Source organism: Gadus chalcogrammus, chromosome 5 (genome assembly GCF_026213295.1).
Source record: "Gadus chalcogrammus isolate NIFS_2021 chromosome 5, NIFS_Gcha_1.0, whole genome shotgun sequence".
NCBI lineage: Eukaryota > Metazoa > Chordata > Actinopteri > Gadiformes > Gadidae > Gadus > Gadus chalcogrammus.
In genome coordinates this window covers 21,024,754-21,043,578 of record NC_079416.1, presented here as the reverse complement: position 1 = coordinate 21,043,578, position 18,825 = coordinate 21,024,754, and the positions used below count along the sequence as shown (strand labels likewise).

Below are 18,825 nucleotides of genomic sequence, written 5' to 3'. Positions count from 1 at the left end.
GCGGTGGGGTGGCAGTGATGAAGGTGGTGGCTGTGATCAAGGTGGCGGAGGAGGAGGGCGTTGGGTTTATGGACAAAACAGACTCCAACCAACACAGGCCATTGAAGACCAAGCCTCTTCTTGAGGTGGAAAAACACTCCAGTGTTTCATTTAAAAGCAGACACTAATTGAATTCCCTGAGTATCAGCTTGTTGTGTTCCTTCCCTCCTTCATTTGGGCTCAGGCCAGACCGCAGAGCGTGTCTGTTGACGGCGATAAGTCACGTTGTCGGGGAGCAGGACGGACGTCTCCTAAGCTGGTTGTAGGAATGTGTCAGAAGGGAAGAGGGAGGCTAATGAGTTCCCCAGGACTGGGAGTCGAGGTAAGACGTAGTGCCGGGTGGTCCCTCACCAAACGTTCCTCTAGTCTGTTTGTCAGGCATAGGTGGGAAAGAGTGGCACATCCACAAGCTTGGTCCATAAAAGCACCGTCCAAAACAGTCTCTCTTCCTCCCAGCAGCTGCTGCTTCCCTCTCTCTGCCCCTATCCTTATTTTTATTTATTTTTTATTGGGAATTTAAAAGTACAAACAACACCAAGGCGTATCAAATATACAATAATCCCAGAGGGTAGCACTTAAAAGATGTCTTAAAACACTTATTTCCAAAGTGGTACTCGATGGAAACATCACCTAACCATCTATCATCATCTCACCATCCCTCTTCCCCTCACCATCTCTCTCCCCCTCATCATCACTCTTCATCGAACCATCCCTCTTCCCCTCACTATCTCTCTCTCCCCCTCATCATCACTCTTCATCGAACCATCCCTCTTCCCCTCACTATCTCTCTTCAACCATCTCTCTTCTCCTCAACATCTCTATCAACGTCGTCATTGCTACATTTGGGTTCCCTTAACCACATCTGTTTTCTACCCCTCTCTGTTCCCTCTAACCACCTCCTCTCCTCTCCATTCCACTCCTTTCTTTCTCTGGTGTGAATGCCACACAATGGACTCGTTTGTGCGGAAATTGCCGGACACGGCTCCCAAACAACGTGTAGAAAACGTGTAAACAAGTCTTTGCGGTGTTGCAAAGTGGCGTGCCAGAGCATCAGATGTCCGGCGCAGCCAAAGAGCCAGCGTCCGGTATGTGAGACATGAACAGAGAGCCAGACGGTCTCCGGGGTGGGGGAGAGAGACGGGGACGCCTCGTTCGGTTTGCACATATTTAGATTCTGTCGCCCAGCCGTTGCCCCGGACAGGAAGTGAAAGCAGCCTGAGGACAGGAAGTGGAAACAGCCCGAGGCGAGAACAAACCACCGCTGGCGGCTAGGCTGGCACGATTATTCTCTCTCTGTTCTGTTGCCTCGGAGGGTTGGGTGTGGGTGTGTGTGTGTGTGTGTGTGTGCTTGTACGTGTGGGCGTACGTACGTGTGTGTGTGTAGGGGTACACTTGATGTGTGTTGAGGCAGGGAGAGCAGAGAGTGTGTGTTGAAGTTGAAAAGATATGGGAAGTGGCGGTGAGTAAGGACTGTGTGTGTGTGTGTGTGTGTGTGTTTGGGGGCGCCTTGCATGCGTTTGTGTGTGCCACGCGTGTGCGCGAGCGTGCGTCTACATTGGGTCTTGCTAGCGCTAGAAGCTGTGCGTGTTACTTAACACCTGTTCCAGGGTAAACATTGGTTCATGTTCCCGGGCGGCATGAAAGGTGAACGCATTGCCTTGGCGACGGGCCTCTGAACGCATCGCCGCGGCGATGGGGTTCGGAGCACAGCCGCCCTCAGAGGAGCGGTTAGCCGTCTCGCGGCGCTATCGATCCGCCAATCATCCGACTGCCGGCAGGCTGCGAGGGCGAGAGCGTTTAATTGCCCCTAGAGGGGGTGATTAGGAGCCCCGCATCTACGGGGGAACCGACGGCGGCTAATAGTCTTAATTAGTTGGTAAATTCCGTTGCCAAACACCAATTAGCGCGGGTTAGCATGAGGTACGGCGGCCTAAGCTAGCTCAGCCTACCTTATTCGTGGGGGCGTGTATTGAGCTGGCGCTAGCGTCGCTAGGCTACTTGAGCTAGGCTAGCTATGTACAGCAGGCAGTGAGTTGTAGCGTGTGAAGGTATAGGCTGACCTTAACCTAGCTGGGCATAGCTGAGTTTACCTTAGCTAGTATTTGCTCTGCTTTGCATAATAATAGATTAGCTTTGACTGTATTGAGGGCTAGGCTGACAAAACTGTACCTGGTTTAGTGCATCGTGGCTGGTATTAGCATAGCTTACATTAGATAGGATTAGCTGGGACTACAGTGTTTAGGGGTTAAGATTACCTATCCGTAGCGTGGCTCAGTTTAGCTTGCTGTTGCTAAAAGTAACTTAAGGCAGTGTACTGTATGAATAGATAAGAATGTATGCACTCAGTGTTGAAAGCCTCTGTAGACCACAGTGTATAGAATATTCATGTTTCGGTAGGCTGCGCTGATTAAGCTACGCTAGCCCTGGAACGGAATGGGAGGTTAGCCTATTGCTATGGTTACATCCTTTTTTCTTTGTACGGTTTCCCCATGTTTGACCGGGGAGGTTGGCACACACATGCAGACACACACACACACACACACGGAAAACACACGGACACAGAGAGACACACACACACCGACACTAGCACCTCTTGTATGTAGCTCGGTGAGGTAGGGTGTGAGTGAGTGAATCAAAGCCAGAGCCCCGTCCGGATCAGGGACTGCAGATGAGTGAATGAATAAATAAATCCTTGTGTATAAATAGAGAGTGTGTTTGATCTGCATCCTTCCTCCGAGTCCAGACATAAATATTGCAGCAGCCCCTGCAGGAGATACAGCCTCTGTTTACCGAGGAAGAGTGGGCCAGGCTCGTAAACAGAGGGAGGGAGAGATCCTCACCTGGCTGTTAGGAGCCAGGTGAGTCAGACTGCACCTGCTCTGACAGGTGCACGCACACGGAGACAAAGAAACACGCACACGTGCACCGAGACAAGCACACACACATGCTGGACACACCACACACACACACACGCAGGGACACACACACACACACACGCAGACACACACACATGCAGACACGCGCGCGCACACACACACACACACACACACACACACACACACACACACACACACACACACACACACACACACACACACGCAGAGACACACACACACGCAGAGACACACACACAGAGACACACACACACACACACACGCAGAGACAGACACACACGCAGAGACAGACACACACAAACACATGCAGAGACACACACACACACGCACACACATGCAGAGACACACACACACACACAGAGACACACACGTGGAGAGACACACACATACACAGAGACACACACTTGCAGAAGCACATAAACACACACACGTACACGCAGAGACACGCATGCATGCAAACACACACACACGGACGCACACAGAGACACGCACGCCCATAGGCACACACGCACGCAAACTCCCTAACCCCGGCTCCCAGACACGTCCATCGCCTTGGTCTCCAGGGCAACCAGCCAGAAGCCATGGCGGCAGCAGTCACCATAGCGACAGCACAGCGCTGGAGGGGTGGAGCCTGACGCCGCCGTGGCAGAAAGCCGGGATGAGGGACGGATCACTTGTTGAGGCCCAGCTGAGAGGCTCCGGGTTCGATCCCCAGTGTCCACATTCCCAGAGCGGGCTGCCCTCTGACCTCTGACCTGCCCCTCTGCCCCGATGACCCGTACAAGAGGTCGCTGAACAAAGAGTGAAATGGATGATGTGTGTTTGGGGGGCGTGTCCTAACGTGTGGCTCCTCCCCCTCCAGAGCATGCCTAAGCCCATTGCCCTGGAGCCCTGCTTCGGGAACAAGGCGGCCGTCCTCTCCATCTTCGTGCGGTTACCCAGAGGCTCCGGGGGCATCCCGCCCCCCGGCCAGTCAGGTGAGCAGTCGCCGTGGCAACGCTCCTCCTTCTCTCCATCTCTGTCGCCGCCGCCGCCTCCTCCTCCTCCCTCTCCTCTTCTCCTGTCTCCTTCCTCCTCCTCTCCTGCCTGCCCCATGCTCCTCTCCTCCTCTCCTCCTCTCCTCCTCTCCTCTCACCTCCTCTCCTCCTCTACCTCTCCTCCCTGATCTTCTCCTCTCCTCCTCTCCTCCTCTCCTCTCTCCTCCTCTATTCTCTCCTCTCCTCCTCTCCTCTCCTCCTCTACCTCTCCTCCCTGATCCTCTCCTCACCCCCTCGATCCTCTCCTCGTCTTGTAAGCATTCAACACTTTCTCCTTCGTTTATGAGCCTTTCTTTGCTCAATTTCCTCACCTCTCTCTATCCTCTCTCCCTCCCTCTCCTCTTGTCTCCCCTCCCTCTCTCATGCGTCCCTTCCTAACTCTCACTCCCTCTTTCTCTCCTTCACGCTCTCTCCTCATCATATCTCTTCCACTGATTCCTCCCTCTCTCTCTCTCTCTCTCTGCCTCCCTGGAGGACTGGCTGGCAGCATCCTTGTCGTTGTCTTGTCTCCCTCCCTCTCTCTCTCTCACTCTCCATCTCTTCTTCTTCTTCTGTATTCTCCCCGTCTTCTTCTGTGGTTTGTTTTGTTGTTTTCCCGCTCCCTGGAGCTCTTCCACTCGCTGCTCTCTTATTCATCACCACACCGTGTTGCTGTCAGGACCTCTAGCTCTCTCTCTCCAGTGCTAACTCTCTCGCTCTCCTGCTGTCGTTTTCTCTCTCTCTCTCTCTCTCTCTCTCTCTCTCTCTCTCTCTCTCTCTCTCTCTCTCTCTCTCTCTCTCTCTCTCTCTCTCTCTCTCTCTCTCTCTCTCTCTCCTCCCTCTGGCGTCCCATACATCAAAATCGTTGTGCTTTTAGTTGAAACCCCCCTCAAGCTGACGTCCCTGGGAGTGGATCGTGGGTTCCAACCTCAGAACCCCCACCCCCCCTCCCCCCTCCCTCTCCTTCATCCAGGCTGTCCTGGGTTCAGTAAAGCCTGGTGGTGAGGGTTCCGGGTTCGAACCCCAGACGATCACAGTCCTAACCTGTAGGCATCGTAGAGCAGGTTGACCCCCCCCCCCCCCCCCCCCCCTCGGTCTCTGGCCAGTTCCCCTTTGAAGCCCGAGCGGTCGCTGTCAGGGCGACCGAGCGGTGATGCTCGCCACAGCCTCCGGCCAGGGGTGCACGCAGGCCGGTCACCATGACGACAGCCGGAGGCGAGGAGGGCGTGACGATGCAGTAGTGGGGTGAAGGGATGAGGGGGTTTTTTTAGGGAATGATGGAGAAAAGACGAGAAACTAACAAACGCATGAGGGGTCCACCAGCTCCACAGCATCTGTTCAGCGTGCTCCATACACATCGCCCTTGGTTGGCCCCGTACTCCCCACCCCCCCCCCCCCCCATACCCCCTCCCCCCACACACACACACACACATCTGGTTCCTTTTTACTTCCTGTCCAAACCAGGTGACGGGATAAGCATCATGTCAACATCTGGGCCTCGTTGGGCTGCTGTGAACCGTCCCCCCCCCCCCCCCTCTAACATGTAGTGGGCTAATTGCACGTTAGCACGCTACGCTAACGAGCCCCGGACACGCTGATCGGTGCATGGATAAGGGTTGGCGGCGGTTAGCTGGTGGCGCTAGCTGAGGTGGGAGCCTGGGGTTCTGGAGGCTGGGGTTTGGCAGCTCGCGGACCCCGGGGATTAGGAGCTAATGAAGTGCGCCGCGCCTTGATGACGTTCTTCTTCCAACGCCATTTGTATTCATTTATTTTTCGCTAGTTTTTTTTCAAGTTGTGCACCCAGCCGTGAAGTGGCCTCCACACACACACACACACTTTGTGTACGAACCGTAGTGTGTGTACGTTTGTGTGTGTTTTAAAAGTGATTCTAACTGGAGTAGAGTAGGTTATTATTGCGTGAATTATTAACCATGCTCATTTTAATAATGCTGGTGGCAAGATCTAAACCTAAAGTGTCTGTGTGTGTGTGTGTGTGTGTGTGTGTGTGTGTGTGTGTGTGTGTGTGTGTGTGCCTGTGTGCCTGTGTATGTGTGTCTGCCTTTCTGTGCGTGTGTTTCTATGTGTGTGTGTGTCTGTCTGTGCCCGCGTGTGTGTATGTGTGAGTGTGTTTGTGTGAGTGTGTTTGTGTGTGTGTCTGTCTGTGCCTGTGTGTGAGTGTGTGTGTGCGCGCGTTTGTCTCTCTTCGTGTGTGTGTGTGTGTGTGTCTCCGTGTGTGTGTGTGCGTGTCTCTCCGTGTGTGTGTGTGTGTGTCTCTCCGTGTGCGTGTGTCTCTCCGTGTGTGTGTGTGTGTGTGTGTGTGTGTGTGTGTGTGTGTGTGTGCAGGTCTGGCGGTGGCCAGCGCCCTGGTCGACGTGTCCCAGCAGATGTGTCTGGGCTTCAAGGAGAAGTCCGGAGGCCTGCGGAGCCGCAAGCAGCAGCCCAGCGCACAGCCCTCCACCTGCATCTGACCACGCCCCCTGCCTCACCCAGCCCCGCCCCCCCCCTGAGCCCCGCCCCCCTGCCCCGCCCCCGCCTCCCCCCCGCCCGCACCCCGACCACCGGACCGGCCGCACGGCACCGGCGGGAGGTGCATGCTGGGATGTCCCGCACAGGAACTTCCTGGGTGGTGGGGGGCGGGGGGGGGGGGGGGGGGGGGGGGGTGGGAGGTGGTGTGGGCGGGGCTTGTTGCATGTAGGACTCCAACCAGCTGCTGCTCCTTAGACTGATTGACAGGAACTGGTAGACGGAAGGGGTGTTGAGGAGGAGGAGGCGGGACAGGAAGTGAAGACCCTCACCCGACCCCCGCCTGGAGTTACAAAAAAAGAGGACCAGTGAGGGGCCAGAGGGGCCCTGCTGCTAGCGGGGGCGGGACCTCGCCGTTTTCCACGCGGTCCACAAGACTGTACGACCGGCTCGCGCTCCCTGAACTCAACTTAACTTATTACCCTTTACCCGCCGCTCACTACCGCTGTTTGGGTTACGACACACACACACACACACACACACACACACACACGAACATACTCTACCCCGGACAGTTCAGAGCCTGCCCTGTTCTGCCAGCCAACGGTTCACCGATGGACGGACGGACAAAGTGTGTGACTGCAATCTGTAATCTTCTGCCCTGTCTGTTACACTTTCTCGAACCACACGCTGTCCTCTCTCTCTCTCTCTCTCTCTCTCTCTCTCGCTCTCGCTCTCGCTCTCTCTCTCTCTAACACACACAACCATGTAACCACGCACACAGCCTAGCCTCAGCCCGCGGTTTTACGGAGAAGAACCACAACGAGGCCTGTCGTTGTTGTTTAATGATGGCCGCCGCCGCGCGTTAAATGTAGCTGGACGCAGCGCGGAGCTACGGCCCCCAGTCCAGCGGCCGGCGACGCCCACGGGGCACCCCTCCCGTGCCGGGGCCCGCGAGGAGGGGTTGGCTACGGGGCCAATTCCTCACCATCACAGCCCCTGAGTTGTCCACAACCGCTAATTGCTCCCAGAATGCAACGCTGTCCGTCTGCACTCCCGGCACTCTGAAGCCCTTCATCTCTGAGCTCACCCTGTGACGGGGTGGTGGTGACGGAGGCGATGGTATCGGTGGTGGAGGAGGGGATGGTGAAGAAGAAGGAGGTGGAGGAGGAGAGGGACCCGTAACAGGCTGGGTTGATGGGTGGATCCGGTGGGGTGGGGGGGCCAAGGAGGAGGTCCCATGCAGCAGTATTGCCGTCTTTTGTTGAGCGGTTGAACTCAACGGGGGGTGGGTGGGGGGGGGGGGGTGGTGGTGGTATGTGCAGGGGGGGTCGGCTTGTTTATCTGGAGGGGAGAAAGGAACACAAGGAAACAAAGCGTGCGTTCGATTCCGGCGCACCCCTGGAATATTGTCAATTTTCTTCCCGCAAATGGATGGGTTTATTGGATTTACCTCGGCTGCTGTTTCCCTTCAATCACAACGCCATTTCAGACGGCGGCCGTTACTGTCATGGAGGGGGGAGGGGGGAGTGGAGAGGGGGGAGGGGGAAAGTGGGAGGAAAGAAAACATTCGGGGCACAGAAAAACGGTTTCAAAAGAAGGACATAAAAAAAAGAAAGCGGTGCTTCAAAAAACGAGAACTACTTTCTGAAATGTCGGCCGCGGTCGCGGGGACGTGGGCGGCCGAGCGCGCCGCGGAGCGCTTGTTTTCCTCGCCTTGTCGGGAGCGTTTGCTGTTTTTCCTGTTTTCGTCCCCCCTCCCTTCCCCAATCCCCCCTCCTTTGACAAATGAACCCGAGGGAATGGAAGCGTGCTGCTGGCCAGGGTGATGCCGCGTGTATGTGCGTGCGTGCGCGTGTGCGAGTGCACACACCGTTTGCGCGGCCCGCTAATGCTAGCGCGCCGCGGCGCCTTGCCCTTCGCGGGGCTCATGAGGGATTAATGGCTAGCGTGCGCGGCGGCGCTAAAGGTCACGCTTTTAGCGCACGGGGGAGGGGGAAAGGTCGGAGCGAGAGCGGGAACAAAAAGGTGACATTCTGATATTAAATGAATTGGTGTTGGGGGGGGGGGGGGACTCCCTCCATCTGCCCCTCGGGTAGGCCCCCTTTCTTCCCCCCATTTCCTTCATCTCCCCCTCCCACCCCATCTCCCCCGTCACCCTCCTCATCCCCCCATTTCCTCACTCTCCCCAACCCCCCCCCCCCCCCCCCCCCCCCAACCGCATCGCTCTCTATGGCTGCCCGGGAGCTCTTGAGCAAGGCCGACATGTTACCTACGATTTTAGGTAACATTTCCTCACAGTGAATCCAGAATCCAGCCCTCCCACGATCGTTCCTGATTATATTCCATGCTCAATTATGTGTGTGCGTGCGCACACACACACACACACACACACACACACACACACACACACACACACACACACACACACACACACACACACACACACATAAGCTACTCATCCTAATTTCCAAGCTGGGAATAGATGCTCTCCATCTCCTCGCGCAGAGATCGATGACCCGTTTCCTGCCGCAGAGGAAGTAGGCGAGGGCGCGGGGGGGGGTGTTTTGTGCGTGCGTGTCTCCAGCGTGTGCGCGTGAGATCAACACTGGAGGTCTTCCACGGGGGAGCAGGATTTCTGGGTATGAATGTACAATAAATGATGCTCGCCAAGCACAAACTCTTCAGAACATTCGGGCTCATGTTAGCATTGTTAGCCTAGCAGCCTTTGTCTGTGGCTGGTTAAGGGGGGGGTTTCGAACCAGCAGCCAACGGCCCGTCTTACGTGGCGTGTGAAGCGGTTGATATAACTGGTGCAGTGTCTGGCCTGCCTTGCTCAGGGGCAACGCACCACACCCACATAAACCCCGATCCACAGCATGTCCGGGAGCGCCGTGGTAACGCCGGTTAGTCTAGGTTTAGTTTCTGGAGTTTGTCGGGGAATTCAGGTGGTTAACGCTGGCGTTTTGTACGTCCCTTAATTGATTTTGACGTCATATTTAATGTTGTCCACATGCGGAAACACTTCCTTGTTCATGAATCATGGTCATGAGACTTCACTAAGAGTGTTTATGATTCTGCCGCCATTTTGAATACCTGGGCTGAATATAAACTGCAATTTCTGTTCAGTTCTGGTCGACTGACAAAAAAAAACTTCATTAGAAGATCTACCTTTTTTGGCTGTACATGGTCAAATATAATTATGATTATTATAGATGTATATATGTCTTGAGATTTTAAATACACACAATCGAAGTCTTTCGGAGTGACTGAAATTATTCGGTGCAAATACAGCTAGCTAATGCTAGCGACTATAGCGGGCATTTTAAACTGTCAGTTGGTACTCAAGATGGCGGCCGTACTACATTAGCTTACACGCAGCAGCAGTTGCTAATCACCCCTAATCATTCAATGCCTCAGATGACGGCAAATTGGTAGCATACAACGCCGTAAACACTAGCCTAACTTATTCTAATCCCTTTCCTCAGTATCTGGGGGAAGAAAATTCAACTTAAATAATGTCTCCCTCTTCTTCCACCATCTCCGAGGCTAGGATGAACGGTTTTACAAACACTACATCCCCCTTACGAAATCTCCCTCCGTGTACGCGTGTAATAGCCTACAATGTAAATACAACAGCCAAATCGCCCTTAAACTGAAGTTGACTTGAGAAGATGATGACAAAAGAAAATAGAAACACGTACTTTAAGCACTAGCACAGTATTGAAATGTTGTTCTGATATCTACCATGGGGTTCATACACTGGAATGAGGCCATCCTGCCTGGATATGTTTTCTCCCTTAGGACAGTGGCATTATATTATACAGAGGGAGTAGTTTGTCAATATGTATAATTTAGCAGCGATGCGCATTTGGATTTTATGTTTATTTTTGTAAATATCGAGAAGGTATTGTGAATGAACATTTGTTGAATGGTTTTTTTCTGAAGCCATTTACGGCGAAAAACCCTGCGGCTTTTGAAAATGTGAGTACTCTACATAGCATATTTTGTATGTAAAGCGGCAGCGTTTAAAAAACTATTATTAGAAGCTGATGAAACTATGTAAAACCTGAGGATAGCTCACTGAACCTGTAATTACAAATGTACATAACAGAATGGCAGAACATTTTTGTCTATTATTAAATGTAAACAATACCACCGTTGTCTCGTCTTCAATCTTTTTCTACATAATATATGTGTGTAGCCTATATATATATATACGGCTTTCCAATCGTCTTTAGATAATGCTTCATATCCTGCGTGTGTGTGGTTGAGATGCATTCATTAAAGTTTCATACCCTTTCATCCCTAATGTATGGATGCATGTATGCTGACAATCGTAATTTGACATTCTCATACCGTTTCTTCTCTATATATAGATGTATGAATGAATTGACGGTAATCGGCATACACACATCTCGTATGTATGTATATATGTCTGACTATAATCCTTATATGAAATTTCTATGCCGCTTCTTTAATGTTTCTAGCATATCAGGAAGTTTCCAATCGTCTTAAGATACTGCTACCTGTCTAACTGCTCTAGATACCCGTCTATCTGCTGTAGCGACCTGTCTATGTGCTCTAGCTACCTGTCTACCAACTCTGTTCTATAATCCTGTCTAGCTGCTCTGTTTACCCTGCAGTAATCTGCTCCTGTTCTGTCTACTGCTGATAAGCGTTCTGTTGCTAAATCCCCCGATTTGGCCCCGGCACAGCGCAGCCACCAACCCGCCTCATTATCCAAACTAGTCTCTCTACCGCCGCTAATCTCTCCTGAAACCTACCTCCGCGCAGAGTCCAATCACCCCAGCGGCACAAACCGCCTCTCCAGTTTTCCAGGTCATCCAGTTTGTTTTTTGCGCTACGTCGTTTTTTGTTTTTTCTCAAATCGTATTAGAGCGAACGCCCCCGCGGTGTTGGGCCGGCCGCTCCCCGGCCGGCGTCACAAACCGGCCGCGCGGCAATCCATCCTCGGGATCTCGGAGTACAGTGTGAACAAAGTTAGGGTGTGTAATTTAATTGTCAGAAAATTGTACTGCGGTGTATTTATATATATATCTTCCATCATCTCCCTGCTGTCAGCAGTATTGGACACAATTAGGGGACTTCACTCGCAAGGCCAGCGCTTCATTCCCTCTCAACTTAGTTTACGGAACTTCTCGTCACTTCTTGTCGTACTTCTACAATGTACTTTGTGCTCAGCTTGTAAAACATTTGAATACCGAAACCTCTTACTGGCATGACTCAGTGTGTGGTATTAATTAGGTATTAAGTATCTGTGGATACCTAGCGTTATTGCTGTTTGTTTTTCTTATCTAAAACTTTATCAGAACAGTTCATTAAAATAGCTTGTATAATATGCAAAATTGTGAACAGTAATGTCATCCAGGGAGTAGTTGGTGCTTCAATTGGAACCAAAATCATCTTGGTTCCAATTTTCCGCCACAAGTCAAAAAACAACCTCAACCATTAGTTACCCCCCCCCCCCCCCCCCACAGCATTAGCCATGGTTTGGGATTCAACAACTCAAATAAGCAATCCGTGAAACCACTCCTAACCGAAAAGGAGCCGATTTACCATCGCCTAGCGCTAAGCTAACCATAAGATCCTTGAAACCACTCCCAAAAGAACTGGAGCTGATCTAGCCTAGTGCTAAGCTAACCATAAGATCCATGATACCACTCCTTAAAGAACAGGAGCTGACCTAGCCTAGTGCTAAGCTAACCATAAGATCCATGAAACCACTCCTAACAGAACAGGAGCTGATCTACCATCGCCTAGTGCTAAGCTAACCATTAGCGACAGGGGTTTCCGACGAGCGTACCGGTGGTGACTGGTGACAGACAGTCCCGCCCCCTGGCAGTGAGCTGGGGTCCTTAATCGGCGCGCTCCAGAACTGTCCGGGGTGTGCCAGAACGCAACGGGACGTCTGGCCTAGATAGCCGTTGACCCACAACACAGAGGGACCAGCGGGGGAGAGCGTAGTGTCCAGACGGCTCTAGCCTCGCCATCCCATCTACCGAGGCTCTCAAATCACCTTTAAAGGTGACATATGATACCATCAGGTGTGAGTGTGATTAGCCGTTACAAGCCGTTTTGAATATCTACCTCTTCTGACATCACAAGTGGGCGTGACCTCCTAGACATATGACGATGATAGATGAGCAGCGTTTGCAACAGTCCAATGGGTAGGCTGGTCGACTGATCTATCCAGCACACATCTAGGTGGACAGGCCCACTTGTGATGTCAGAAAAGGCCGATTTTCAAAACGGCTTGTAACAGCTCATCATACTCACACCTGGTGGTTTAATATGGGACCTTTAAACTACGGGACGGGATCCAAAACGGGATGATGATCTAAGTGGACCACATGAACATCTGAGCACACTGGACCTGGAGAGCCAGGGTTTACGGAGACACACTGAGGTGAAGAGGTTCTGCTGTACAGTATGTGCTTCTACAGAAGGGCCAGGATCACTAACCTCACATTCACACTACCTCCATCTGTCGACGGAGAACTGCTTTTTGACGTATCCATGTGTTTCCCGGGTCGTATTACAAAGGTGTTTTCATTGGACAATGATTTTACGTATAGTTGCATAACGATACCTGGTTGGTTGTCGGAAATTTTCAACTTTTTGACGCAGGCAAAGGAGCCGACAGAACGGACAGACCCACAATGCATTTCGAGAGCGCCCAATGCAAAGTCAATGAGATCTGTCGACGGACGCTTGTAGTGTGAACGTAAGGTAAGACAATTCTCTCAGCTAGCATACCCATCGCCTAAAAACATAACAACCCCCACACACAATTGAACATGTATACACACATTCATATACACATCCTGCACAGCCTTTGTACATAGGTCACAGGTGTATGTATTTTACAGAATTTTATTTCATTCAATTCTTGAACTTCTTCATATATCGGACCAAAGATTGTTCCATTTGATGTGATTTGAAAATGAAAAATAATGAATCCTTTCTTTAATATTTCTGCCCTTCAAAATAAAATGATAACACGGACAACTTGAACAACGTTGCACACAATAAAAGTCCCCCAGTCTCCATGTACAGTGTCTTTATTAGCAGTGACTTGTGTCCACATATGGCCACAGGAAACAGGAAGTGGGTCAGAGGACCAATCATCCTCAGTCTGATTCATTAACGGACCAATCAAGTCCCCGGGGGCTCTAAACCAATGGCGTGACAGGAGACAGCAGTGATATTGGCACATTTAGCATCACAGGAAGAACACAGGGCATGTCTGATGGGAACTGAAACTGAAACATGAGTGTGCTCGAGTGAGGGACTTAGGAGTCTCTTCAGATCCATCTCAACGCATGTGGTATGACTGCAAAAAGATGTAGAAAAACAAATGCATAGCTCATAAATACCGAGTACAGTTTGCTGATGTGTTGTGTTTGACAGAAGCAGTAAACATTGGATCCTGGCAGTCCTCAAGGTCCACTACTGAAGGTGTCTCTCTCTCTCTCTCCCAGGTCCTGTTTAACCCAGCCATGAACGACGAGGATTATTGTGCACGTACTGTATGTATCCTTACATACAGTTTGTTTGTGTGTCCTCACATACCGTCTGTGTGTGCGTGTCTGTGTTCTCACATACCATCTGTGTGTGTGCGTGTCCCCGCGTACCTTCTGTGTGTTTGTCCTCACATACCTTATGTGTGTGTGTGGCCTCAAGTACTCTCTGTGTCCAGAGTGACATCTGGACGTACGGTATCTTACTAGGTGTGTTGTTTTGAAGCAACCAAACCAGATGTTAAGAAACACAAGGGTTTATCTTTACAAACATAATATCCCAATCTCCCTCTGTACATCAGCAAACACACACACCACGTATATACACACACACACACACACGTGTCAGGTATGTGCTTGTCCATAGAGTATCCAACAGGTGTGCGCCTCTTAGCTAGAAAGGCCCTGTCCCTAAACAGACACGCCCACTGTTCCCCGTCCTCTTCTTGTGATTGGTCAGAAACTTTTCATAGCCTTTTAAGGTAGAATCTTTTTTTTGTTTGTGGCAAAGTCTACGTACATTAAAAATATATATATATGCTGTATACTTCTCTCCTCTCGCAGGACCAGAATCACATTATTTACACCTGACGCGTTCAAAACGATGACACTTGATGTATGAAAAGTACTGTTTGATAAAACGACACTAGTTGGTGACAAACATTATTCTTTAGACGTGTAGTAAAGTAAATGTTGACGTGAGCAAAACAGAAAGTAAACCAGAATTGTGCTTTACTCTGAATTCCATCAAATTCCGGCAGGATTTCAAAGAAAATAGGAAAAATATCTCTGAACAACCCGACAAAATAATCACATTTCCAATGGAGGTGAGCATGAAAAAACGCTCTCAGAAAAATCACTCATCACACGTTGAAAGGAAAAACAACGATAAACGTTATGTGGGCGGTGACCCCATGTGCTTCCACCGAACACACAAACCAACTCACCAATCGCACGCACAGAGATGTGACCCCAAAACAAACGAGGCACAATGAGAACCTCGAACACACAACCATCTTACTTCATATACGGTACGGCCACAGATTACCTCAGGAAAATCTTCAACAATTACTATTAATCTTATTTTCAATTTCTTCTTCATAATTTTTTTTAAACATTTAGGAACGTTCCGGAAAAAACAAAACTCCATCCTCAGTGTTTCGCTGTGCGGCGTCTTTAGTAGAAAACGGCGTTCCTATTCTGTACACGTTCCGAACCCCTTCCCAGCTCCGTTTGGATGGACACCCTGACCGCTGTTGTGATCCCATGAGCAAAAGTTTTCCGCGAGTGTGTGTTTGTGTGTGTTGCACTAGTCTGATGGTATTCCCTCCCGTTTTAACAGCAGGAGCGAGTGACGATGGACTGGGATTGCAGGGAAAACCTGTCGACGTTGATTTGGTCAGCACCTCCTCCGCTCCGAGTCGGCTCCTCCCGGGTCGCAGGAGACGCCCACCTCCGGGTCCAAGAGTCGCCAAAAAGATCGAGTGATGTTTAGAGAACGAGGAGTCGAGGAGGAGGAGGAGGAGGAGGAGGAGAGAGGGAGGGAGGAAGCCTCTCTGTCCATCTCTCTCCCTCTCTCTCCACACTTGAAAACGAGTCTGTCCCTCTCTCCACCCTGGCCCCAGGAGGGCACGGCTGGGTGGTGCGGGGGGAGGGGGGCTAGGCAGAGAGCAGCAGGAGGTGGAGGAGAGGGCCAGGCAGCAGCAGAGCCGTGCCCAGCAGGAGGGGCCTCAGGCTGGGCTTGGAGCTGGCGTCCGACAGGCCCGGGGACGGAAGGGTGGAGTCCTCCTCGTCTCCCCACAGTCTGTCGTTCTCCTGGAGGGGGAGAGAGTGAGAGGGAGAGAGAGAGAGACGTGGCCATTAAAAACCCTTCTTTATCCCAATTTCAGGCCCAATCTTTTTCTAGGGGCACAATGCTCCAAGCCCCAATTTATTTGACACACTAACACACACACACTTATTATTTCATTCCCTTCATCTCTCCCTCACTCTTCCCCTCTCTCACTCTCTCCACCTCTCTCTCTCCCCCTCTCTCTCTCCCCCTCTCTCTCTCTCTCTCTCTCTCTCTCTCTCTCTCTCTCTCTCTCTCTCTCTCTCTCTCTCTCTCTCTCTCTCTCTCTCTCTCTCTCTCTCTCTCTCTCTCTCCGTCTGCCTCTCCCCCCCCCCCCCCCCCCCCTCTCTCTCTCTCTCTCTCTCTCTCTCTCTCTCTCTCTCTCTCTCCCCCCCCCCTCGCTCTCTCTCTCTCTCTCTCTCTCTCTCTCTCTCTCTCTCTTCCCCCCCCCCCCCCCTCTCTCTCTCTTTCCCTCTCCCCCTCTTTCTCACTTTCTCCCCCTCTCTCCGTTTCGGAAGCGTCAGGACAGGTCATCCATCACTAGAACCGAACTAAGCGCACACACACACACACACACACACACACACACACACACACACACACACACACACACACACACACACACCTGAAGCCATCTTGGAATAAAGCTGTCTGCGCCCCCCCTTCCCGGATAGACACCAACATTTAGGGTGTTTTTGGGGGGGGGGGGGGGTGAGTGAACAGTCTTAAGATGCAGTGGGGGTGACTGGATGACAAACGCCTCAGGGGAACAGAATCCTCCTGCACCTTAAACAGCTTTAGGGGGTAGGATGGCAGTGGGTTCCCATACTGGACCAAAGCTACAGGCTCACAGTAATCGTCGCCAGCTAAGAGTTAGACCTAGCATCGTGTAGCACCTTATCCTAGCTACCCTTTGTTTTATACAGAGAATGGGTTAACCTAGCAATTGTTTTGTTGTTTCGATGAATATCTTTATATTGCCGATAGCGATTTACTTTTGTTTCTCTTTTTTCCGACAAATGTACTTATTGAAAGTCGCTTTGGATAAAAGTGTCTGCTAAATGCCCTGAATGTAAATGTAAATGTAAATGTAGCCAAGCGGTAGCTAGCTGATCGCTAGCTAAAGTCAAGGATGCAACTTTTGTCACATTTCCCCAACGATACATTTTCACGGAACGATTTCATTGTATTTTCTCTTATGTTCACACTCATACCAGGGGAAGAGAAGGGGAGGGGGGGGGTGTGGTCGTGTGTGCGTGCACGTGTGAGTGTGTATGTTTGTATGCGTGCGTCAGGTGTGCGTGTGTTTGTGTGTGAGTGTGCGTGTTTGTGTGTGTGCTAACCTGAGTGGGGATCTGTGCCCTCAGAATGCTCTGCTCCGTTTCCATGGATACGGGTGCGGTGGGCAGCGGCGGCGCGCTGAGGGTCTCGGTGGCCGGGGGGGGCGTGGCCGGGTGGCTGGACGCCGTGCGGTCGTCTGAGCCGTTGCCGAACGCCTGGATGGAGTTTTCTGAAACGCAGGACGTGATTGGTTAAAATTCTGTATTCACCATGACGACGAAGGACTCGGAGGTAAAAACACTCACAAACCCGAACCTAACCTTCAAACCAACCCTAAAACCAACAAACCCTAACCCTAAACAAACCTTAAAAACAAACCTAAGCCTTAAAACAAATTCAAACCTAACCTTAAAACCAACCTCAAAAACAAACTCTTAAACAACCCAACCCATCTCCAACCCAACTTTAAACCAACCCTGACCTAACCCTCAAGAATAACCTGTGTTGTGTGTATCAGCAGCTATGTGTGTGCGTCGCGTGAAGGCCTTGTTGCGATCACGTGACCGCCAAATGCCCGCAGAATGACCGTCACATGACCCGTGGCGTCCGACTAGGAGGACATGAAAACCGGACGTTTGTCTGGGTCCCGCCGCTGATGAGAAAATGACCGTCATCTTCCCATCAGACACCAGCTCCACGCCGTCTCCCCTCTCAAGAGCGGTCCCTCCCCCTGGGGGCTCTTGATGAGGCCGCTTGCCTCATCAAGACGCGTGAGTGTGTGTGTCCGGCGTGAGTGTGTGTGTGTCCGGTGTGAGTGTGTGTGTCCGGTGTCAGTGTGTGTGGGCTAGAGGTTTCTGGTGGCATTCAAGGACGACTCACCCTCTCGGAGTGAGTCAACGCGACTCGCAAGCATGAATCACGCCTTCTGAACGGAAACCCCTTCAGGGGATGAACTCTGAAAAAAAACATCCTCCAAAAAACGTATAGGAGGCTGAGAGTTAGCATTAGCATACGCCGACGTCGTGAAACCGTGAGCCAAACATCGCATGAAGTACACATAGCGTGCGTGAGCATATTAAACGTGGCTAGCTACCAACAGGGTTTGATACAGCGCGGTATTTTTCATAGCTGTGCAGACACTGACTGATTGTAGGGATGTGAGGGAGAGAAAGCTTTCGGTGGAGGCTGCGCTCGATAAATAACTAATCGCTGTCAATGGAACTGTTGAGAAATAAGTGCTTGTTTGGTTTGCTTCGGTTTAGATAAGGAATCACTGGGGGATGTGTCTCCCGTGGCAACAGTAGAACGGTACAAAAACAGACTTCAAGGGGCTGTTTACCGTCAAGGTTTACTGGAAGTAAAGTCTTTTCTAAGTTTGCACCGGCGTCGCTCACCTCCCTGTAATTATAACGTCCACATCAGGGCTTTTCTTGCTAGGTTGTCAGTTTTCATTTCTAAACTCTTACTAATTGAGGAGGTCTGTATTCATGGTCAAAGGGTTTGAGGTATGATTTACCCTTTATCTTCACCGTCTGCCTGGCAAATAAAGAATTCATTTGAATACCTGAAACATTTATTGCTTGCGAAACCTCACAGAGGGAGTTTCTAATGAAGACCACGTAATCTTCAGTTGACCTACCACTCCAAACAAAACATCACCTCTCTCTTTACCTTCCTCTATCTGTATTCCTCTTGCTCTCTCTCTTCGTTCCTCTCTCCATTTCTTCCAGACTCTTTTTCCTTCACTCTCTCTCTCA

The 18,825-nt window shown here is 51.1% G+C and overlaps 2 protein-coding genes across 2 annotated transcripts in view; one reads left to right on the top strand and one right to left on the bottom strand.

Moving 5' to 3' along the window:
• Nucleotides 1-6,423, top strand: part of atrn (attractin) — a 91,669-nt gene extending 85,246 nt beyond the window's left edge. The window contains exons 28-29 of the mRNA XM_056590792.1: nt 3,796-3,910; nt 6,293-6,423. Coding sequence (XP_056446767.1) covers nt 3,796-3,910; nt 6,293-6,417 — 240 coding nt within the window. The 3' untranslated portion in view covers nt 6,418-6,423. The remainder of the gene's footprint in view (nt 1-3,795; nt 3,911-6,292) is intronic.
• A 6,350-nt stretch (nt 6,424-12,773) lies between these two features.
• gfra4a (GDNF family receptor alpha 4a) overlaps nt 12,774-18,825 on the bottom strand; it is a 41,441-nt gene continuing 35,389 nt past the window's right edge. Inside the window, 3 exon segments of the mRNA XM_056589784.1 lie at nt 12,774-12,809; nt 15,667-15,771; nt 17,131-17,297. Coding sequence (XP_056445759.1) covers nt 12,774-12,809; nt 15,667-15,771; nt 17,131-17,297 — 308 coding nt within the window.